The sequence below is a fragment of the Meriones unguiculatus genome, chromosome 3 (genome assembly GCF_030254825.1).
Source record: "Meriones unguiculatus strain TT.TT164.6M chromosome 3, Bangor_MerUng_6.1, whole genome shotgun sequence".
Classification (NCBI taxonomy): domain Eukaryota; kingdom Metazoa; phylum Chordata; class Mammalia; order Rodentia; family Muridae; genus Meriones; species Meriones unguiculatus.
The window spans coordinates 52,210,883-52,235,811 of record NC_083351.1 but is presented as its reverse complement, the minus strand read 5'-3'; the positions used below and the strand labels follow the sequence as shown (position 1 = coordinate 52,235,811).

The following is a 24,929-nucleotide window of genomic DNA, read 5'->3' as shown; positions in this document are numbered from 1 at the left end:
ATAACTGGCTTTTTTTAATTTCTTAAGCATTTTGAATAAATTTCAGAACAAAATAAAAATTTGAATGGGTGGGAAAAGCATGAAGGAAGCATCAAAGAGCTCACTGGGGCGGCCTGTGACTTCCTGGAGCTTGGTGTTCTTAACTGTCAGACTCTAAAAAGCAACTCTCTAGAAAATTGCTTAATGATTATATCTGTCAAGAAAAAGCCTCCGCAGCCATGAAGCACTGCACATAAAAATATCCTTTAATCCCAAACTTTGGAAAATTATGCCCTCTGATTTCAGCAAGGCTGAATCCCAGTGGTGCCCAATTGCTCCTCAGCTTCTCGGGGCAAAGCCAGGTAAAGAACAAAGGCACAGACAGAGAGACAGGCAAAGAATAATCCTCACCCTGTGGGCCCTCGTTCCTGTCTTGGGCTGAAAAGCACTTTTAAATCTTTGCAGACCAAAGGCTGGTTAGTTCAATGAAAGATGTCAGACAGCCAAGCTGAGGGTGTGGACCCCAGACCAGAGCTCAAAATTCATCTTTGGTCTTCTGAAAGTTGGTAGGTAGTGCATGAGACAAAATCAAATCGGGCTGTCTGGTGCACAGCAATGTTTGCACTTACCACGTGACCGGTGGGAAGGCCTGATAACGCAGTGTCTTACAATCCCTAGAACTGTGGTGAGCACACACTGGGGAGTTAGGTTACAAAGCTCCAGTAGAGTTAGAGGGACATCGGTAGAGAGAATGAGCATGAGGACCCCATCAATGAGCAACCAGTACCTGTGTCAAACTGACCCACCTATTTGCATATTCACTGACTCAACTCTATAACTAGTCCTCCAGATGCTTTTGCGGTCATGGAAGTGCTGATAACTGAGGGACCCAACTCAAGTGTTCCCAGCTGAGGCTGAATGAGGCCTCTGCTGCCTTGCTCCCTCTCTGCCGCTCAAAACATGTCTCCTACTCACGGTTTATTTAATGCCTCACTTTTTAGTCTTCGTGCTCCTTGGGGTTTATAGGAGTGTCTAAACTGAGTGACTAAGTGCTGTGAGGTGGTCTTACGCTCAAGAAATATATATGATATTTGTGTCCAGAAGACACTGAAAGAACAACCTCAAACGCGATTATCATGCAAGCAACAAAGGGCGTTTGCTCTGCAGAAGTCCAGCGTGCTGGGATTACCACCTTCAAAACATGGCAGCAGCCCCAAGGGAAGTTGAAAGCCCCTTTTAAAGCCAGAAAGGGAAATTCCTACTGTGGCTGAGTAACCTCAATTGGGATTGGCTTGTACCCATGGAGGCTACACTAGGGTCAGGGCTCAGGGGCTTCTCAGACCAGTAGCTAAAGCAACCTTATCTCCCTAGGCCAATTGCCCTGGCTGAGTGGATTTCTGTGGTTTTTTCCTGCAACTGGAGTTGCTTTTTCTGAGGAACGGAAAACTCAGACCTGTTCTATCTCAGCAGGAAAATGAAGCATGTCACGAAGTTTATTTGGTCAGGCTTATTTAGCCCAGGCTCTCTCATTGTGTCCTTTGGAGAGAATATGTGGGTTATGCAGGCTTCACTCAGACCCCAACTACAGCTTTGCCGGCTGTGGGTCCTGTTGTTCTACTCTGCCCTCGGTGAAAGCCATGATGCCCACCCACAGAGGAAAGGAGGTCTGTACTAAGTCCATGGATTCAAATGTGACTTCTGTCAGAAGTACCCTGGTAGACACAGTAATCTAGGCATCCCTCGGTCCTGTCACGCTGTCACATGAACTAGCATCGCATGCACTGTCCACCGCAACTTTTTGGAACACAACTACAGTGCCAGTTTCATTGAGTCCTATTTAGTCTAGTGGGTATAATAAAGAACTCTAAAAGCTCACACCTCAACTCCAGGAAGTTTGTTCGTTCACGTCTTACGAAGCTTTTGCAGGTGACATAACAGTGGGTGAGTTAGGAACCCATCTCTTTCGTGTGCCAACACACGGGATTTTTGCTCCCACCCAGTGAATGGAAAGAGATCTGAAGTCTCGATTGGAACATGTGAGCCAGCTCAGAAGTCATGTAGGTTGCTCCTACTTTATTTCTATTGGTTACATCTCGGTCACATGGCTCTACCTGACTGCCAGGGAAAGCTGTGGGCTGGGGTTGTCATAGACAGCCTTGCTGTAGTTTTTGTTAAAACTATTATCTGTATCATTTTTCTATGTGTAAATAGTAAAACTCTTAGGTGAGCAATATTTCAATGCTTTAAGTTATTTTCCTGAATAACTATTTTCAGTTCTTTGCCAGGGAAGGTGAGCCCTATCCTCTTATGTGCCCTAACATGTCAAGGCCATGCTGTCTTCTCTCGTTAGGCTAATGTTCCTGCCAACTCTTCCTACTGTAAATATTTTACTGGAAATATTCTTTGCAATCGAATGAAAATTTATATAAAGAATACATGCAGTCTGTGGCCAGAGTGTCTGACCCTGGTGCTAGACAGTAACTAGAACAGAGAAGCTGCTTTGATTCTCCTCTCACTGTCCAGTGCCATCCAAGATGTGTCTGCATTTACTATGGTCTTGTTGTGTTGCTATTAAGAAAAAAGGCAGTGACCATTGACTGTCAAGCCCATTGTTTAAGGAAAAATATCAGCTCACGCACCAGGAAAACTATAAAAGGCATACTTGGATATGCATTCTGTATTGTTGTTTATGCTTCATTGCAATTCTGGAGGATTCTTTACCTTGCTGAAGAGAGGCAGTTGCCACATGATAAACCATTCCATGCCTGAACATATAGGTATAGAATTGCCAGTAATGTCTTGGGGGTGGGGGAAGGTGAGTGTGTTGTGGCACATGTGTGAAGGTCAGAGAACAACTTGCGGGAATTGATCCCAGAAACTGAAATCGGACGTGATGGCAGGCACTTTCACCCACTGAGGTGTCTCACCAACCCTGAAAGCAGTCTTCTAGCGGTATTTGTGCACCAGTGCTCACATCAGTATTTTTCACAAGGCACCCGCATGAGGTAAGCAGCCCAGCTGTCCCTCGGGACATGAATGGCTGAACAGATGGAGGTATAGACACTCAATGGAGTGATTGGGAAAACCATTTCTAAGACATGCTGAAACATGAGCGAACATAGGAAAGGTTGTGCTAAGTGAAATGTGAGACCCAGAGAGATGACTGTTGCGTGGTTCCACATAAGCAAAGCACGCAGACCAGGAGCATACAGGCTGCCAGGGGCCTCGGGCTATGTGAGGGGACACTGTTAGTTGAGGGGACACTGCTCGGAGAGCACAGCAGTCTTTCTGCCATGATGGAAGTGTTTGGGGGACGGAGGGTCTTCATGCTTGCACAGCATTGCCTGTTTGTTTAATGGCAGAGAATTACCAAATACTTAAAGTAGTTGGAATGGCAGTCCACAATATCTTCCACAATAACTAAAAGTTACACTAGAAAGGCATAGGGCTTGAGCCTCTGAGCCAGGCCTGGGTCTGCCTGTTACTAAGTGTGTGTATGGGGCAAAAGCTTTATTTTTCAGAATATTCTTTTGCGTACCTGTAGGAGCAGGAGAAGTCCTGCATGAATTGTGTTGTTGACATGAGCATGGTCATTTCAAGGACCCCAATGCCTCAGACACCATGACAATGACAAACTCTTTCTCTAGACCACAAATGAATGGTTCAGCTAAAACCAGGGTGTCCAGAAACTATCAACCACGGCTTTCTCTCCTTGGATGACTGCCACCTGAGACTGCTCCCTTCTAGAGACCTCCTGTCAAGATTAGCTAAACTGGCCTCCTCCTCATTCAGCTGTAAACAACAAAACTGCCCCCTCCTTCAGTGATCTACAATAAATGCCCTCAGTTCTGTCCGCAGCTGCTGATGGTACATTCCCATCGGAGCACATGGCCCACACGACGCCAGCTTTTCTGTACAGGTGTCTGTCCTTTCATCTCCACATCAGACCAAGTCCAAAGCCATGAGGGTTGCCACACATACACATAAAAACAAGGGCAGTCCTGCTGTTTGTGAGAGACTATCGTGGGAATTGTGACTAGCATGTCTCATTATCTCCACCATATGAATGGTAAAGAGAAATGCCAGGTTGCAGTGTTGAAGTATTGTGTTGCATGGTTGTTTCTGCTTGTGAGGATAGCTGCACATGCGCGTGCATACACACACACACACACACACACACACACACACACACACACACAGCAGGGGATTTCAGAGAAATGTATCTAGAGACCAGACATCTTATAATATTAACCATTAGAACATTGCCCGGAGCTCTGTGTGTCACAAACAGCTGTTAGAAAGTCTATACACAGGAGACTGCACTGAGGCAGCTGTGCAAACATGACAATAAGGGAACGAGCAAGGAAAGGGATGCTGACATATTAGAAAGAAGCAGGAAGATGTGAACACGGCAGTGAGCCTTGTTAAGGCTGGCATCCTGTGTGAGGCTGAATGTACAGCATTAAGGAAAGGTCAAGTGTCATTTTGTTTATGAAGATGGTGTCTATGCAGAACACATTGAAAATGATAAAATTGCAGGTTCATTGGTAATGATGGAGTCGGTTATCAGAAAATCACTTTAGAATGAGGTGTGTGTGTTTAAATATTCACTTTCTGTGGAGAGTGGAGAGTAAATTCCACTAGTCTTATCACCAAATTAGATCTATCTACTTCTCTCAATGCCTGCACATAGCTCAGGCTCACCCTCCAATAAGTGCCCAGGCTGACAGAACAATCAGATGAACTAGGGAAGTAGGGAAAGAATGGAGCTATCTATAAACACACATGTCAGTAAGATCTGCATTAGCTGTGTACAAAAGACATCCATGTTAAAAAACAATCCCTTTTCTTTCTTGCAGACCAGAAACTACTCTCTTGGGATCATTCGTGAACAAGAGACACCAACACTGTGACATATGCCGGTGCCACCACCACCACCACCGCCACCTCCTCTGCCTCCACCTCCTCCACCTCTGGGGGCTCCTCCCCCTCCACCCCTACCTCCACCAGGGCCCCCGGTAAGGCCTGTTTGTTTTCTATCTCTGTTTTACTGTGGAGCACAGGCCTTTGTGCACAGGCCTTTGAATGATATTGAGCAGAAGGAGTTTGATGTTTGGGTGCAGCTGCCGCAGGCGCCCATGTGACAGGCGGTACCATAGGATGTTGGCTCTGGCCGCTTTGGGGTTCGATTCCTAACCAGTCTGGATTAAACGTTGCTCTCCCCTACTCCTATGAACATCTCATTTGCACCATACCTCACTCTCCGCATTTTCCCTTAAATTCCCACCACAAGGTACAGGCATTTCCAGGCTGCCTCGGTAACTTTCCATCTCTCTGGACCCTCTGGTGAGAGGCTCGTGCTGAAGTCAGGCCCTTGAGACACTGAGAAGTCAAGTTGCCTGTGGGGTATCATGCAGAAGTTGATGATGGTTCCCTGGCTTCATTGCCCCCATTCTATGTCCAGCAAGTTACATGTTGGGCGAAAAGCCACAGGGTAATGGGACTCACAGACAGAAGTTTCCAGTGTCTGCAGCCATGAATCTAGTCTGCTTCTGTAGAGGCCACATTCCCTTAGTTTAATCACTTGATTTGTGTTAGAAGAAGGCCATGGACGGTGGCCGTTCTGCTCTGGAACAGAGATTCAGCCTCAGCACCAGTAACATTGGGACTAACTAACGGGGGTAGGAAGAGGCTGAGATGTACATTTTTAGGATATTTAACAATATCCTCAGTTCCCTACCTATGTAATGCCAGTAACACCTCTCAAGTGTGGCAATAAAATTGTCCTCAGATTCGGCCTGGTGGAGGAAAAATATTTAGACCTACTAGGAATAAGTATTGAAATTTCATTGCTGAACTTGACCCCATATGCTGGAATTCAGGATCATTACCACAAGATGATGAACAGTTTGTAAATAAAGAAAACTATTCATAGATCCTAGATGTACTGTCCTCTCCACTAGGATAACCTAGTATATCACAAGCCAGTGCTGTCACACAGGGAGAAACGCACTCATAATCTGCCTTCACTTGTACACATCTAGAATATGGGCAGTGCTACAGAGAGCTTGGCAAGCTAGAGTCTGTGGCCCACACGCAGCTGGCTGCCACGGTGCCTTCCTGCCAAATGCCTGGAGTAAAGAATTGAAAAAAGAGCCCATTGGTGGTGGCATACACCTTTAATCCCAGCACTTGGGAGGTAGAGGTAGGAAGATCTCTGTGAGTTTGAGGCCAGCCTGGTCTACAGAGTGAGTTCCAGGACAGTCAGGGCTACACAGTAAAACCTTGTCTCAAAAAAAAAAAAAAAAAAAACAGAACAAAACAAAAATCTGAAGAAAATTTGAAAAAAACAATTGTGTTACTTGAAAATGAGATACTCCAATTTTAACCCATAAATAAAGTTCATTGGAGCACAAGAACACTCATTCATTTGCTCATCATCAGTCGCTGTGTTTCTGCTGTAGAGCTCACATATCAACCAAGAAACATATTATTTTACCAAAAAAGAACTCCCTTCTCATTTGTAGACCTGTGTTTTAATAATTAATTTAACTCTTATTACTACATTTTTAGATTGTGCAGTAAGTATTTTGTGGAAATCATTTCTCTTCTTCTACCGACTACCTTTGCTACACAATCCCTGGAACATTACCGTCTGATCCTTTCCAGGGATGAATCACCAATACCTGACCCATAGCCAGCTGGCCTTTGCTGAGCCTCCCCTGTATCACCAGCCTCCAGTGGTTTCAGCACACTGAACTCCTCTCAGGGACTTCCCATGGCCTTTTAACGGGGCCCACCGGAGCTTTCAGAATCTGGGGCCTGCCTACCTCTCCAGTACCCCCTGAGCCTCTCCTCCAGGGTACTCTCAACCATGGCTTTTATATAGCTGCTCCTTCTGTCTGGAAGGAGCTTTCTAGTAAAATCAAAGTTGAGGTCCAGTCCACCGACCCCACTGGCTTTATTACTTATTTTTAAAGCCCTCCTTCAGAGCAGTAATTGTTTCTTACTGTTTTTTTATTTTATTAGTGTCTGGTTGATTAAAATGGAATGAGATGAAGCTTCATTATATAAATGCAGGTTTATTAGGAGCAGCACAGGACGGTAGGGGGAAGGAGAGAGAAGGGAGAAGCACATGAAGAGAGAAGGAGGGGAAAAGGGAGGAGAGACACAGAAAGAGAGAGAGATCAGGAGGAAGGGAAAGGGAGAGAGAGGAAAGGGCATTACAAAAGGAGCTGGAGGAACCAAAATGTCTGGATTACACAGTAAAGGCCTCTGGGAGAGGGCAAGCCCCACCCCTAAGTAAAGGGCAGGGAAGGCCAGCCAACCGCTGCAGCAAGTAGGGAACCTAACATGGTCTGCACTTAATCTTATATTTTTGGTGTCTGGCTTGAAACAGGCATTTAGCTTGTGAAGGAAGGAAAGGAAGAGAGGGATGGATGGAAGGAGGTAGAAGAGACGGAAGGAGAGAAGATAGGAAGGAAGGAAGGAAGGAAGGAAGGAAGGAAGGAAGGAAGGAAGGAAGGAAGGAAGGAAGGGGGAAGAATGAAGGAATGAGGAAGGAATTTAATGGCTGAGTAAATAGGGTTGAGAAGCGGGGCTAAAGGTTTTCATAACTAGTGGTCAGAACTCTGAGCACTTGTTCAAGTCCAATAAACAAGATCCAGAGCCCCAGGGATCATGGGGAGTGAGCGACTAGGCTCTGAATAAAACACAGGAAATGGGGATGTGTAGCCAAGAACCTGAAAGGATGGGTATTGGACGAAGAATTACTAAGAGGAAATACAGCGGTGGCAGGTGCATGGGTGGGGTGGGGTGGGGGTGCTCAAGAAGACTCTGGATAAATCTATCTTCCACTGTTTATCCGTTTGTTGTAGTAACCTGGAACCTTATGCTTGCTTGGCAAGCACTTTACCAATTAGCCACATTTCCAGCCAACCAAACATGGCCTGCCATGGTAGAGTTTATGACCCTGGTCAGAACCAGAACAATCAGGGTTCTTTTTGTTGGTCAAAATAGATTCTCTGTGAAGCTCTGGCTGTCCTGGAACTAGCTCTGTAGACCAGGCTGGCCTTGAACTCAGAGATCTGCCTGCTTCTGCCTTCCAACCCAGTTGGGTTCTTGATAAGCATATTTAACAAAGTTCTTTTTCAAGACTGGATTATTTTATAAGGAAGGTGGTTCTAGAAGTTCCTGATGCCTGAGCAAAGTTTGACTGGTCGCAAAGATTTCTTCCTCTCACCAACAGCTTCCACCCTCCACCCCAGCTCCAGACATGCTCAGCTCTGACGTGGCTGAAGGATGGAGGGAGCTGCAGGGGTTGGCAGAAGCTTCTGCTCAGCCAGGCATCTCTGCGCTATTGTCTGCCTCCTTTTCCTGAAACCATTCCCTCCCCTTTATCTTTTTGACTCTACTCCTTTTTCTCCCCCCTTTAAAATCCAAAAGCTATGTAAATCGCCTGTGGGGAGTGGTGGCTCACTTATAGCTAAATTATTACTGTTGCTTTGTTTATAGGATATTTTTTAAATACCTGTGGTTGTTTTTTTTTAACCCACAATGGATTTGGGTTTGAGCAGCAAAATTGTACTGAACTTTCGTACCTTGTGTCCAAGTATATTAGATGTAGTGAGAGAGTAAACTCCATAAGGGTGCGTGAATTTCATCTGCCTGACATGGTGCCCCCGCAGAGCAAAATATAGGCATCACTGACGAGCTGGTAACATTCATGGTTGTAGCATATGTGCTTAGTCATCAAATAGATCTAGGGCTTTTCTTGGTGTCAGTTTTATTGTTGCCATTCAAAATAAAACATCCTCAGAAGCAGCCAGTCGGCCCAGAGCTGGCCGTACCTTGTTATTTAAACAGCAAGAAGGAGCTGGCTTGGCTGTCATTGCTTCAGAAGAGGCCACGGTGCCGAGCATCTCCCCTGCTTGCTCTGAAGACTGTGTTTATTCACACCCAATGGAAGGAAACTACAGTGGGCCCTCGCCCTTCTGTTTCCCCCTTGTAGTCTGTCAAGCCATTTCCTTTGCAATCATTTTTCTCCTGTGCCCCAAGGATTGCGTGATTCATGGGCCAAGTAATCATCACCGTCAGCACGGACCATATCAGCTGTGGCTGACATGGGGAGTTTTCCCACCGTGTCTGGCCCGCAAGGGCTTCTGATAAGAAAAACAGTGTAGAAAGTGTGGTGTTCTCTCAAGTCCCAGGAGATACCCTGGAGTCTTATACTTGCTGTGACTGGGGAAGAAGTGGGGTGGGGAGAACTGGGTGAAAGGAAGTTTGTTGAACTGCTATATATTCTCTGGAAGGGGTGATTTGCATGTTTACTAGTGCATATGCAATAATGAAAGGCTTACAGATTCTTAAATAATGCCACTCATGTGTGCTCTCTTGACATGCTAGTGCTTTGATTGGTACTGCTGACGGGGGGGGGGGGCCCAGTCCCAGTGAGCCTCGAGGGGGAGGGGTTGCAGTGCATTCTATGAGGATTGTATTCAGCTGACATTTTCTCTTGCTTACCCATCTACAAAATGACACCTTTGTCTTCTCGTGATTCTAAAAACTCGGTTCCCCCTTCTTTGTGGGTTCGCATAGAGGGTGGTAACAACAGGTCTGTAAAAACCAAGCTGGGTTGGCTTTTTTTTTTGCAGCAGATTTCCTGTCTGCGCCAGAGAGGTGTGTCAGGAGCTGCCACTCATGCTTGCAAAGGGCCATTCAGGACGACATTCAAATGTGCTTGTTCCATAGCAGCTGTGAGGTGAGCGGGTAGCGGGCACAGAAAGGAGGAGTCTGGATGATACACAGTTTTGCAGTGATGGTGCTCAGGAGCGGGCAGGAGCCCACAGCCAGCAAGCCAGAAGGGCCTTCATCACATGGACCTGTCCTGAGCCGAAGCCACCCCATGCAACACCTAAGAGGGGAAGGGAAGGAAAGCTGTACAATGCCAAGGCGACCCTTAGATATAGCCAGTAACTGGAGCTGAGGCTTCTTGCCAGAGCATTATTCACACTCCAAACTGCTGGCTTTGGCCTTTGGGAACTTGAAATTCCACCATCACTAGCCATTCCTAGCCATTTCTCCCTCCCAGGTGTGTCTTCATCTAAGCATGGCTGTGGCTAGAAGGGACGCCTGGCTGACATCCTTTGCAGGCTCTTATCCCTTGTCCCAACTGCTGTCATAAAAGAAAGAAAGAAAGAAAGAAAGAAAGAAAGAAAGAAAGAAAGAAAGAAAGAAAGAAAGAAAGAAAGAAAGCCTTCCAAGCTCTCTTGTGGTAGCTGTCAGATTGCCCAGCCTCCTGACCAGGTGTGAAAGCCTGAGGCAGGGTCACAGCTCTGGAAACACTCAACTACAAGTGAGCAAAGCAGTACTGGGGACTCCTAAAGTCTTTAATAAAAGATCACACATGAGCTAGTATAAGTGAAAGCATGCTGGCTCATTCACATGCGGCTGAAGATCGTGAGGACAGCCTCCAGTGTCACCTGCCATTGCTGGCTTTTCAGCCAGGGAACAGGCTTCAATAATTTTTACTTATCTTTGAATGATCCTTCATGTTCTCACTTATCCACAAGAGATGTTTCTTATTTTCTTGCAAGCCTTGAGGAGTGCACGAGGTGAGATCGAACTGCGTCCCCAGCCCCATTGTTCTCTTTTATTATTAAAATATGCCTTTGAAAAAGAAGAGGATGAGCAGAGGCTTGCCAGTGGGCTGAGTGTGACTGCAGAGAGATGATGGTGTGTGATAGTAGTGGCAGGCACCTCCTGAACAGCTGCTGGGCCTGGGACCTATGCCAACTCAAGCAGCCAACACGGATGACTTGCAGTTAGAATTCAGTAGGACCAGCTGGTGGGGCCGGGTGAGGAAGCTGGGCACAGAGAGGGACCACAGGCCCAGTGTCACAAACACACTTAGGGTTAGAGGTGGATTCCTCTACAGCTCCTGGGTGTGTCCTGGCACATTCCGCCTTTCACACTCAAGACACCAAACGACTAGAGGACCACTGCCAACAAGCTGTGAGTGATGCTCAGCTCTGCTGCATACTCACTGGGTTGTTCTTCTTGAAAGCTCCTTCATGGCAGCTGATGTTATACTTTTCTAAAGTTTTTGTTTGTTTGTTTGTTTGTTTGTTTGTTTGTTTGTTTTACGTGTATGAGTGTTTTGCCTGCATGCATCTCTGGGTACCACATGTGTACAGCAGTGTAGGGAGCTGGAAGAGGGTATTGGATGCACTGGAACTCAGATTACAGACTGTTGTTAGTCACCAAGTAGACGCTAGGAATGGAACACAGATCCTCTTCAAAAGCAACAAGTGCTCTTAACCACTGAGCTATCTCTTCATCCCCAGGTGATATTGATATTAGGTTTAAGAATCTTAGGTTTAAGAATTACAGGGGAGCTAAGAACTTATCCGGGGCTGCATAGGTGTGAATCTGATAAGGCTGAACACTGGCAGAATGGCACCAGCCCTTATCTCCAGCGTGCAGCCGGCTGCCATTTGCAAGAGATCAGGACACTTGGAGGCTGTAAAATTCTCAGCCATTGCTGTTGCCCTTTGGAATGTGCAAGCTAAAAAATTGACAGATCACATTCCCCAAACTCTGGGCATGGCATCCAAGACTCCTTTCTGTATCCCCAAATGCTTCTAAAGGCACTCTTTTCTTTCTGTTCTTCTTTTTCTTTGTGGCTTCATTGTTTTCCCACTGGTGTGTTAGTTTTTTCCTTTAAATAATAATAAATTTAAAAAGTAGCAGTTGAGCCTCCAAATAAAAGCACAGGTAGCAGCAGAGAGGAGGTGGGGCCAAGGTGGGGGGGGCAGGGAGGGGACAAGGCAAAGGAGCAGGTTTTGTCTTTACCTGACAGCCTCCTCCTAAGGATGAGCCCACACAGGCTCTCTGCTACCAGCAAAGATGGGCACGCAGTATGGCCAGTAAGTGCCAGATAAGCTCGGTCCCTATCCGAGACCAGGGCATCCTGTGAGGTACTGTGCGCAGGCTGACAGAGCCATTGGGTTTCTGCCTCAGACAAGTGTAGATTCCTGAATCCAGAGCACAGCACATCCCTGCTCAACAGAGAAATGGGGAGTGGAAAACAGAGAACTGGTTTCCAATTCCCAAATCAAGGGTGCATTGGTAGTAGAATAGTGATCATAGCCTTCATGTCCCCAGACCAGAAGTTTGAGCTGTACTCGTTGTCTCTTCATTATTTCCTACCTCTGGGGACCCTTGAAGTGTCCTTTTTAAAGAGCCCTCTTGCCCCCTAAGCATTACTCTCTTCCCCAAGCTTGTGCCTCCTATCATTTAAGCACTCTTCTAAACAGACAAACATGGGGTGAGGGATGAGAGAGGGTCAGGATCAGTGATCCTGTAGTAGCTAGTGAGTGACTAGTGACTTGGAGACAGCTGGCTATGCCAAGGCCATTGCCAGACACCCATTAGACACCTGGATCCTTACTTCCTTTGTTGGCACTGAGGTGACAGACAAGGCTGCCGTGTGCTGGCTAGCCAATACCTCACATCTTCCACATGCCTGCGCCCTGCGAGCTGAGAGCAGTTTCTCTGCCACCAACACCTCCAGACTCATTAATAAGAATGTTATGTAAAGTGCATGCAATTATATCAGAAACAGCAAACAGGAACAGCAACAATGAACATGTGGGAAATTATTTAAAGCCAGAAGTAACCCCTCAGTACAACCTTCCCATTCCAACTTGTTATTGTTTTCTCAGAGAATAGGCCCTGCTGCACCTTTGCTCTTCACAGGGATATTTTAATGTGCACAGAACCCACACAGGGGTGCACCTGTTTTGTAGATGGCAGCAATGGATTACCGTTTTAATAAGATCCGTTCACAGCAGAGGAGCCCACTCTGTTTCAAGATGCTGACAGCAGGGCTCCACCTGCACCACGTGGAGGTGTGAAAATGTTTTTGTGTCCCTTAGCCCTGTGTTCGGAATGCATTGTGGGAAGCTGTGGGCTTCAGCGGGGACCCTGTAATGGCACAGCCTGCTGTGTAAAAAAAAAAAAAAAAAAGCAAAAACCATGAGTTTGACAGTTAGGCAGATTGAAAACTGAGCTGCTGTTGCTGGTTTCAAGCTGTGTAGAGGGTGAATTACATAACAACTCTGAGTCTCAGTTTCCCCATGTAATCATGGGATAATCATGGTCACTTCCTGGGGCCCCTTGCCTCTAGTGTAAAAATTTCAAAAAGGAAGGAAGAGCTCTGCTTTGTTTTGTTTTGTTTCCACGCCGTGTTCTTAGCACTTTGGAGCTTACCTGGCACATAGTGAAACCTGTAAATGAATGAATGATTCCCAGGCCTGCAGTAAGGATCTAACCTGAGGATGATTGCAGTTGTTTGCCAAGTATCTTCTCATAAATTGCAGCAACCACAGTTTCAGAAACAAATCCAGTCAAAGGTCATTGCTAATGCAAAGTTGTCAGGACAGACAGCAAAAGTTAACATCAAGGTTGGAACCGCAAACTGAGAGTCACCAATTTGGGGGCTCTGAAAGGAATCCAAAAATAGGGAACAAAGAGCTTTGCTTGAGGTTGTCTGTGGTTTCTAACTCACTCAGCCAGGCTGCCCTGCTTGTGGATTCCGGAGAACCACTGAGTGGCCTTCCCTTTTGGTCTTAGGGAGTTGAGTGGACCTGAGCCCACGCTACAGCAGAGAGTACCCGGAAGAGCAGATTAGAGGCACACGCCCTTTGCAGGAGCTCACCCCTGCTGTAGAATCTCATTGGGGGATGTCTCGCCCACTCCAGGGAAATGGCAGCAAGCATGAATACTTTAAACATTTGGCGAAGGCTTTGGTTTGTTGTTGGTCAGCAGCAGCAGCAGCAGCAGCCTGACAGTCTAGCCGAAGGGAAGGCCTCTGTCTCTCTATATGATTTAATAGTCATACCAGTGTGGAAATTCTGATGGCCTGGCTCTAAGAACTCTCTACAACAACAATAACAAAATAGCCCCTTGGGCTCGATAGCAGCTCCAATAAGCAGAGGTCAAATGCTGTGACCTGGGCTTTCTCTGAACCAAACATGTTTATACATTCTACTGACAGGGGAATTAGAACACAAGTAGAATGTTTTCTTTGTATTAGTTATTATAAAAGAAAATGAGAGTTAATTTTATAATCATTTCTGATGTACTTTACTTATTAACATTGCTGTGTGTATACATACATATATACGTACATACATACATATAGATATGATTTGGAGGTGAATAGATAATTGAAATGGAGATAAGACTGATGGTGAATTGACAGCTGTTGTTGAAGCGGAATGGTGGTTCCTGGGGGATCATTATACTTCTGACAATTTGTATATAATAATAATTTTCTATAGCTGAAAAGAAACCTCTGTGTACCTTAAATAACTCTTGTGACTCGGCAGAACCAGGAGGCTGTACAGCTTGTTTCCACTAACCCAAAGCAGTGCTTAGGGGCCACCTATCTATGCTTTTCAGTTTACAAAATAAGACCCACATCGACCGCAAGCTGCTTGAAAGTTGCATGCTGTCCTGTTCTGTTTCAAGCTTTCCCGGTACAGCTGGGCTCTGGCTTTGTTTAGGGTTTTATATCATAGCTCCTTCTCCACTCCTGGTGCCCCCTTTTACCATTGGGCCAATCAGTGTCATGGTCGCAGGTTTTTCTCCTAAGAAAGTTAGTACAAGTGATTTTTGAGGAGAATGTCCAAAGAGTGGTCCCTGACTGCTTTCCATTTGTGTGATGCTAGAACAAGAGGACACCAGATAAGCAGCGTGCTCTGAGAAAGTTGCAGTTGTTATGCTCTGTTCTGGCCCAAGGGCATCTGGTTGCTGTCTTCTCCTCAGACAAAGCACAGAGGGAAATTATTACAACAAAATTCTCTTAGTCTGCAACTCTTCGGAAGGGAAGGTCACTAAGTATGAACAATGTTTTACCTTCGGAATTTTCTGTATCTGACCACATCCTGCTAGTACTCTGAGGGAGGAATGCCAACTCTGAGATGAAACCTCCAGGTATAGTTACATGGACAGTGCTGATGAGGTATGTGTTAGGGATTTAAAATACATATAAATACATAGTGCATGTAATATGTAAGAACATGTAACATACGGATAGTTGTATCTATTTCACATACAATTTTTGAAGAAGAAGAAATCACTGACAATGAAAAAGGTCCCCAATGGGGCTGATAAAAGAGCTTTGTGTAAGTCGTTGTATATTCTAGGTCAACATACATACAGTGACAGAGGTTTTTTTTTTTTTTTTCTTAATTAAATCTAAGAGTGTGCACAAAAATCATCGAAGAGCTAAGAATATCTGAAAACATACTTTATCCTCTGAGGTCCCCTCAGCCCCATGTGCTGGCACTGACTTCTCAGCCATGTGGAAGTGTTTTCAGTTGAATCACCAATTCCTTCCCCTCATCTGGGCAAAACCATTGTTGCATCTCACCAGGACTGCTCAACTGCTCTCTGTTCCAACTGAAGTTGAGAAGAAAAGCAGAGGTTTACATCCAAGGCCTGAAAGTTCCTTGGGTGATAGTGCCGGGCATGGAGGTTGGCTTGGCAAAGAGCAGTTGCCAAGCCACGAGGCTGAGAGGTGTGGGAAGTCTGTGAGCCCAGTGTTGTTTCTTCCAGCCTGATGCTGGCCCAGACAGGATGCAGGAAATGAGCTTCCTCACACAGCCTCATCAATGCCTTCTGTGTGACACTGCCCTCCTCTGCCCCTCTGTAAAACCATCCTGCTCTGATTCTCTCCCTCTCTGTTTCCCTCTCCCTCTCCCTTCCTCCTTCTTTCCCTCCCTCCTCCTTCTGTTTGCTAAGTAAAGTCTGAAGAAAATACTACTCTAAAACTTTAAATGTTTTGTTTTGTTTTGTTTTGAGGAAAAGTCTCCTATAGTCCAGGTTGGCTTTGAACTCATGTAACAAAAGATGACCTTGAACTTCTAAGTTTATGCAGTTCTGGGAATTGAATCTAAGGATCTGTGCATGCTAGACAAGTACTCTACCAACTGAGCTACATCCCCAGATCTTAAATGTGTCTTTCAAAGGATCAATTTTTAATATAAAAGAAGAAGAACCTCGATGATGGGGACATGGCCACACCATATCCTTTCCGTGGCTCATAATGTTCTGATTCCAGTGACAGCCTGTGTAAAAACTCTAAAACTCACACAAAAATAACACATGTTCTTGTTCTTTGTTGAAAACAACTTTTTAAAAGAGGCATCTCTGTTAGGATACACTATTCGAGGACATGTTGCCTGCATGTTGCCCTCTCTACTTTGCTGGAGACCCAGTGCATTTCTCCAAGGGCCTCATTCTCTCTGCTGCCACATACAGATGCCCTCCTCAGGGCTCTGACATAGACACACTGGCAACTCCATAATGTCACTCAGAATAGGGGACACTACAATATTTTACTGAACAGTTGGACAAAGCCCTGTTAGCTCTCTTGGCACCCAACGCAGAGAAAAGATGAGAGAATTAGGTTACTGCAAACAATTTAGAAGCTGCGGAATGTGGACTCTCCACGGGCTGGGAACCTATGGGTAGTTGTACAGAGCCTGCCTTGCATTGTGCCACCAACTCTTGCTCTTCCCTGGCAATTTTACCTGTCCATCTTCCTGCCTTCGTTAGACTCTAAAGCCCACAGTTAACCCAGTAAGCCATTTTTTGAAACCTGCTTGGATATTAGGCTAAGCAGCCATACTTATGGATCCATAGCATCTGCCACAATTATGCTTATCGCCAAGGTAGATAGCCCAGCAAGGGTGTGTACTGGTTGAGTCACACGACTGAAACCATTTTTGAACTCCTTCCCTGCATTTTGTCCCTGGCACCTCATTGCCTTCCATGTTCCAGTTGTGGCTGAGGTGGCCGGAGCGTCTCCTAAAACTTGGCAGACAATTCTGGGAAGATTGGGCACAGGGCTTGCTACAGTGGCCTTCTGTAGCAGTGCTTGTCATGTGGGGCCTTCCTGTAACTGGTGTTCCCTTTGTTGAAACATTTCATCATAGCATCATGGATAATAAGCATTGGCTTTCTCAACCAAGCTGTTATGCTCCCATCCTGGAGGCTGTGTGGCTGTAAAGCCTTTCTGCTTTCTACACGTCAGCTTTTGCTTTCTGCTTCATTATGGCTGGCCCGAGGATGAAATTAATAAATATGTATTTTGCAGAGTAGGAGTCTCAAACGTCACCGGCTGGTTTACATGCATGTGTTCCTTCCCCCTTTAGTACCGTACCCTGGTTTTGCTCTTAATATAGCATGTTGTAAAACAAAAGCTCACATTTTGCATCACGGCTTCATGGCTAACAGGCATCTTGCCCATTCAAACATCATGCTGGGGGTGGTTTGTTGACATTCTGTGTGCCCTCCTGGGGTGGCTCACTCTGTGAGGAAGGACACCATACATCCCTTTCCCTGGGCAGGATCAGTCACTGAATGTGTGAGAAGGCCCAGCCTTCAGACCTGCTGCTAGAGGCATTGTCATAACAAAACTCTTAAGTTTGCCTCAGAGATGCTTTCCCCTTTCTGCGTAGTTGGAGAACCCTATTCTAAGGCCCCTGAAGGAAGGATTTTTTTTTTTACCATGGCTGAGTTCTTTAATCCCAAATGAGATGAAATTGGAAGCTAAAATCTCGTGTGTGCCCTTCCAATACGTGCACAGTTGGCATCGCCCAGTGATTCACCAATATCCAGATTTTATTTATGCATGACACTCTATGGTAAGAGGAGGGCTAATTTTAGCATCTGTTCAACCCTGATATGGTCATTAAAAGGGGTGAGTGACAAGTCAAAGGATCCCGTGTCGCAGGTGAGGAGTGAAGGCCACTGGTGTGCAGACAGTCGCAGTACTGACCTAGGCCAGGTTGCTTATCTGTATCTGCCAAGTTTCTTTCGGCCAATGATGGTGACACCCAATAGCAGCAGCCTCGGCACCACATCACAAATATGGCATTTTATGTGCTGAAACTATGCTCCACCCCGCTTCCAAAATCACATGCTGAAGGGCTAGTACTGACTACATTCAGAGACAGGACCGTTGGAGTGGGCTCTAAGCTGCTAAGACCCTTGTACAAAGAAGTCAGCTGAAAACTTCCATAGAATGCCCGGGAGGCCCCTAATGAGGCCTGGGGGAACCCTAGTGAGGTCTGGAAGGACCTTAGTAATGCTAGGGGGGACCCTAGTGAGACTTGAGGGGACCCTAGTGAAAGCCAATGTACAAGCTCAGGAGGGAGGCCCTGGAATTTGCTAACTGACTCCTTTATCTTGGACTTCTAACCTCTAAGAAGGTGAGAAATAAATTCCTCTGTAGGCTACCCCATCTACTGTGACATGTTAGGGAACCCTGAAACACTAACTCACCCATGAAGAGCAGCAGCAGCTGCTCACTCAGCACTGGGTCAGTTCGGTGGAGCCTGGCTTCTGTGCCCCCAGCTGTCTCTACCACACTTGGTAGGGACAGCTTACTGGGACATCCGAGTTTCTAGAAATAGATTGCACCATCCCCAGACAGAACCTTTGTCTTGGTTCTTGCTCCTGTGCTTTGCTGCCTTAGTTTGTTGGCTACTTAAAAACAACAAAAAACAAACAAACAAACAAAAACGCACAATGTCTGTATCCAAGAAGTTGACTCCAAGAGCTCAGGCCTCTGACTCTAATGACACAAACACTGACATTACTTCAGCAGTAATGCATTTCAGAATCGATAGACAGATACCCGCTATTCCTGAAAGCTCGTGCAGAGAGCCCAATCAATTCCTGGTAACCTTGGATGTCTTGGCATCCATTAGAGATGACCTCTGAGCAAGCGCAGAACACTTTGCCTGGGTTGCCTACTGCGCAGTAGCTGCTGACTTCCTCTTCTGTATTTCCTAGTTCCTGAAGATGTTTGCTGGAATGCTGAGTCTTGGATGTGGCTTGAGCCTATAGATTGAGCAGCCTGTAACAGCCTGGGTCTTAGTGAAAAACTGGGGTGGGGCTGTACACATGGACCACAGAAGTCATGAGAACCAGACAGGGACCTGCTTTTTAACAAATGACCTTACTCCTCCTTTTATTTTGATTTTTACAGTCCTCCATTTTTTCACTCCACTTAGGCTCCTTGTATTGCTTCATTTATGCTGCCAAAGTTAGAAAATAAAAATAGAAAACACACAGTTAAATGCAAATGGAAAACAAGACGACAACAAAATAGCCAGTTGCTACAGCACACACATTTAAGTCCAGTACTCAGGAAGCAGAGGCAGGTGACTCTCTTGGGAGTTTCCTGCCAGCTAGGCAGCACTACATAGTAAGACACTATCTGAAAAAATAAAATAAAAAAAAATTTTAACTAATAAGAAATTGCTTTAGAACAAGAATGGAGCAAATGTGGCCATATTTATATGGAAAACAATCATTGAGTTTAATTCAAACTTGAGTGTTTTATTTTATCTGGCAGTCTTAGGCCAATTTTATATTTCTTGGATATATATGTTTGTAGATAGATAGATAGATAGATAGATAGATAGATAGATAGATAGATAGATAGATAGATTGATAGATAGATGGATGGATGGATAGATAGATAAATGGGTAGGTGGGTAGGTTGTTGGGTAGGTAGATAGATAGGTAACTATATCCTTCAAAGACTTGCTTGCCTTTATCCCCACAAACCCAGGGCTCATCTCTTCATCTGTATATTCTGAGGAAGTTTTAAATGTTTCTCCTGTCTCCTCTATAATATGTCTCTTTTACTCTTGTGGGCTATCTTACTTTATACTTATACGGAGAGTCCAACCAATTCCTAACAACCTTGGATGTCTTAGCATCCATTGTAGACCATCTCTGAGCCAGTGCATATACTTGATCATACTTGATCAGGTTTGGTTCCCAACACCCACATAGTAGTTCACAAGCATCTGTAACTCCAGTTCCAGGGGATCCCATGCCTTCTGACCTTCTCATACAAGCATGCAGGGAAACCACTCACACACATAAAATAAAACACAATAAAGAAATCTTAAGAAAGAAAGTAGAGAGAGAACAAAAACCTGTTTCCATAAAGCTTTCCTAGACCCTTTTTATACTTGGCTTTTGCAGGTTTTGTTGGTTTGGTTTTGGAGGGAGAAAGTTGTTGTTTTGGTTATGGGTTTTCTATTTGTTTATCTTTTATTGGTTTTTGTTTGTTTGTTTGCTTGCTTGCTTTTTTTGAGACAAGGTCTTACTATACAGCCCTGTCTTGTCTAGAGCTGTCTGTGCAAACCAGGCTGGTTTCAAACCTACAGAGATTCCTTGACTCCGCCTCCCAGTTGCCAGAATCCACCACACTATTGGTGTGATTTTATTCCCAGTAGCCTTTTTTTAAACAGCAGTTTTAGTTTTTAGCAAAAGTGAACAGAAAGTAATGTTCCCACATACTCTCTGTCCCTCCAAGCATATCCCCTACAATAAAAAATTTTTTTTTTCATCAATGCTTAAAGATTCTTTATGTTTCAAGCTTCCCTTCTGATGGTTTTATTGCTCAGAATGAAGAGAAAAATTGTTAAAGGTTATGATTCTTATAGATGCTTACGTGATGGTTTTCTAAAGTGAGTGCCTGACGTATATATTATGACATTGTCTTATTTCCTGCCAATGCAGTTTGTTATTAAGAGGAAATTAACTAAACTGCAGGTCAGAGGACTAGCTGGCAGGGCAAGGGCAGCTGATACCTACCTGAATTAATGCTCTAGTACTTAAAGCGCTTAGGGCAGCTGGATGCTTCCTTGCAAGGAAGCAGGGCTATACCTGCTTTCTTCAGGGCAAACCCCACTGGGCTCACAAGGAAACAGAGACCTACCTGCCTAAAAAAAGGACAGCACAGCAGTAGATCTGAGGTTACTGGAAGGGGTGGTTGCATCAGCCCACGCCACGCCAGTTGCATTGAGCCTCAGTCAGCAGACCTAATTTTAGGAGGTGCAAGACAGAAATACAGTTGAGAGGAGCAAACTAATAATAAATTCTCTCTATTCTTTGTAGTTCACATCCTCAGATAGTCTGAAGCGTTTAAGTAAACGATGCCCTTGTCACAGTTGGCATGAGGACCTCATAGGGAACAGTGGGACCCACGTTCTGTTACGAGCCACTGCAGCTGTTGTGATTTTTTTCTACTTGTGTCCTCTACAAGTGCTGACATCCAGTTAAGCCTGTGCTACTGTATTTTCAGGAGGGTTTGTTTTGTCTTTTAAAAAGTGTTCAAGGAGCAGCATGGATGAAAGCATGTTGGGTGAGGCATACCTCTGGAGTACCCACAGGCCTCTTCTCTCATTATCATGACAAAAAAAAATTTTATATTTACTTCACACTGTATTTATCACTAAGCTTGACTTAATGACTTTTTAGAGTTTAACATGGATAAGACATTGTGCTAAGTCCTGGGAGGGTGGCTTCAGACATCAGTCCTACCTTAAGGGACATTCTTGAGGGGACAGATGAGCGTCCAGATGGGTAAGGTATCCCAGGACTACTCAGGTTATGAGCAGAATGCTGGCCCAGATATCTTTATCTGGGGTTGTGATGGCCAAAGACCACTCGGGGCCAGAGAAGCCCAGTGGCCTGTAGGATAAAAAGTTGGTGACCTACTGTTGGTGACCAGTAGGATAAAAAGTCTTTCAGTTTTTCTACCACTTCTTGGCAAAGCTGCTGTGCTCATGAACAGTGTGTGCGTGTGCGTGTGCGTGTGTGTGTGTGTGTGTGTGTGTGTGTGGTGTGTAGTTGCCTTAGTTTGGGCAGCAGAAGGATCACACAGGCAGTGAAGACATGAGACCCCCTGAAGCTGAAAACTTCCTCAGGAAGCAGATGGCTCCTGTGGGCCACAGCAGACTCTATGATCAAGTCTCTTCTAACCTGGTCTAAGTAATCAAAGTAAACAATAAGAAGATTGCAAACAGGAGAAATAGGTGGCAGAAATAGAACCAGAAGAACAAGAAGGAAGGAAGAGACTGGAGGTCTCTGTGGGAAGGAGAGTTGATGGGAAGTAAAATAACCATGGGATAGAGGTTTTGTTTTGAGTCTGGTTGACTTGAAGGATGTCCCTGGGTGCAAATTACAAGTGAATTAACAGATGTACAAAAGTTGTGTGTGTATTCATGTGTGCTCATGTAAATATACATGTGAAGGGATGGGAAGGGCCTGGCATGGCTGCTGAAGGGGAGTGGTATCACCCAAGCACTCCATGGCACACACAGGTGCCTAGGGCTTACACACGTCCAGTAGGCCTGTTCTCATCAGAACATGTTGTATCGGTTTCTGGCACCACAAGTGGACAGACTGTGTTGTTAAACAATTAGACTTATGCTAAAGGAGGGGCTGGCAGGAACACTACTCCTTTCTCTTTACAAAAGAACTAGGTGTGCTTGCTCTGAAAGTTGAAGCTTTCTTGTGCTGTAAGTGCTTTGTGGCCATGAGGTGATAACAAGTCAGGCAGACCCAGGAACGTCATACCAAGATGTCAATGGGACCAGGAAGAGCCCGGTCATTTGAGGACATAGGGTCACCAGGGGGCATCTCAAAAGCGTGCCGATAACTGAAAATGAAATAGTGTAGAAAGTTGGCAGGTAAGACAGAGCTACAGTGTAGGTGAGTGTGTTTTGAGTGTGCTCATGCTGTTAGCTCTTTGGGGGCACTTTTTGGAATGAAGGAGATGATGAATCTATTGGGAGATGTGGAGTTAAAAATCTAAGTCATATGCCGACAGCGTTACTTTTTGAATTCTTTTTTACACTGTGCGTGTGTGTGTGTGTGTGTGTGTGTGTGTGTGTGTGTGTGTGTGCACGAGCACCAGAGGACAACTTGGAGGATTCGGTTGTCTTCTTCTACCACGTGGATCCCAGGGCTTGAACTGTGGTCATCGGGCAAGTGGCTTTTCCTGCTGTGCTATCTCACCCTCCTTCTGGCAGTCTTTGGCAGCCTCTGACCTTCCTTTTTACTTACTTCCCCGTGTTTCCCATTTGCTGGGTTCTGTCCACATTATGCTAGTCCAGCCCCTGTTGAAGGGTGTTCTCGGACGTTTCTGGTTGTTTCTGCCACTCTAGTTCCCTTGGGTCTCTGTATACATTCAGGACTCACCGTGCCATCGTCTATTTTTAAATCGTGCCGGGCTTTTGACTGGAATTGCATTGAATCTTTATATTGACCTGGTCCCTTTACTACATTGTGTCCTCCCGTGGACACAGTGGACATCTTTATCGATTTAGATCTTCCTTTCATCAGAATTCTATGGTTTGTAGAGCCCATAGTGCTCTGCACAGTTGTTGGATTATATGTTTGTTTGTTTTTTTATACTTGCAAGTATTTTAAAGCGGTTTCCAGTTGCTCACCCCCAGTCTACAGAGTCGAGCCCACGTGCTGAGCCTGTAGACTATGACTTTACTGGCTCACCTAGCTCCAGGTGTTTTCTGCATAGACAATTGTGCAGCCTGTGAACACATAGTTTTACCTCATTCTTTCTACTGCTCATTGCTCTCTCTTACCTTATTGCTCCTGCTAGGATTGCCATTAGGGTGTTAAATGGATTAGAGTGAAGAGCCTAGCTTTGTTCCTGACAGCAGGAAGCTATTTCATCACTGAGTCTGTTGTTAGCAAGTGGGAATGAAGCTCCCTTCCATTCTCTTTGAAGAGAGCTCTAGTTGTGATGCCTTTTTTGGTTTATTTTTTATTTCATTTTTATTAATTACAGTTTATTCACTTTGTAACCCAGCTGTAGCCCCCTCCCAATCTCACCCTCCCTCCCTCTTCTTCTCCTATGCACCTCCTCCAGTCCAATGATAAGGGAGGTCCTCCTCTGCTTCCATCTGACCCTAGTCTATCAGGTCTCATCAGGACTGGCTTCTTTGTCTTCCTCTGTGGGTTGATGCCTTTTCTTAATCAATTAATATAATTGTGTGATTTTTCTTCATCCTTACACTGTTTTAATATGATGGGTTTGTTTGATTGATTGGCAATGTACATACACACATATACATATGTGTGTAATATATATATGTATATACATATATATATGTATATGTATATACACACATATGTGTGTATTTGTGTTTGTGTGTATGTGTATGTTGACCCTGTTGTACAGAGAGCAGTTGGTGGAGCCTTTACCATTGTTCATATCTCTTGTATCTTTCATTTGATGATGCTTTTTGTCTGCTACATTTTTATTTTGTTTATATATTTTAAGTATTATACAAGATTGACTTTCACAGGAGAAGGTGACAGCCCTGTGATGACAATACACATATAGATATATGAGAGAGTGAGAGACAGAGAGAAAAGAAATGAAAAAGAAAAGGACATGACTGCTCCTAGCTCCTAGGTGTGGTGGAAGAGAAAGTTTATTGTAGATAAAAGGGAAAACCTATCCAGAAGCAGAGACAGAGTCCTGGCACAATCCAGAGTGAACATGACCCTGAGCTAGAGAAAGTGGGGAAGGGGGAGGGGAGAGCCAGACCAAAGCTTAGAGGGTAGATTAAAGGTCCAGGTAGCTAAAATGGTTGGATTATATAGGGAAGGTCTGCTTGGTGGGAGGAAGCCCAGCACAATACCTGGTTTGGAGATAGTTAGGCTAGGGGACAGGATATGTCAGCCAGGAGATTCTGTAACAGGTAAGGTTACTGAGGGATGCTGGGAGAACCTGAGGACCAGATCCACTTGATATGTTAAGTAGGAACCTCATCTATTTGTCCTGGGTTTGAGACCTAAATATTTATTACATATATAATTATACACATAATTATATACAATATATATTCTATCAACTGTTCAGATTAAGGATAAAAAGCAGATGCCTTCTGTTGTGTGATTGTATTGGAGTGTTTCCTGCTTCAACTCTAAAACTGTCTCTGAGGGTTCGAAAATCCATGAAAAACAGTACTTTCAGGATTGTGGGGCATAATTCTTATGAAACCAGTTGGGACTCTGTGGCTGCCTTTGTCTTGTTTTGA

The 24,929-nt window shown here is 44.9% G+C and overlaps 1 protein-coding gene across 6 annotated transcripts in view; it reads left to right on the top strand.

Moving 5' to 3' along the window:
* Wipf3 (WAS/WASL interacting protein family member 3) overlaps nucleotides 1-24,929 on the top strand; it is a 76,314-nt gene that overhangs the window by 16,167 nt on the left and 35,218 nt on the right. For all 6 annotated transcript variants that reach the window (XM_060379982.1, XM_060379979.1, XM_060379981.1 and 3 more), the window contains exon 2: nucleotides 4,839-4,997. In XM_060379982.1, the coding sequence (XP_060235965.1) occupies nucleotides 4,896-4,997 (102 nt within the window). In that variant the 5' untranslated portion in view covers nucleotides 4,839-4,895. The remainder of the gene's footprint in view (nucleotides 1-4,838; nucleotides 4,998-24,929) is intronic.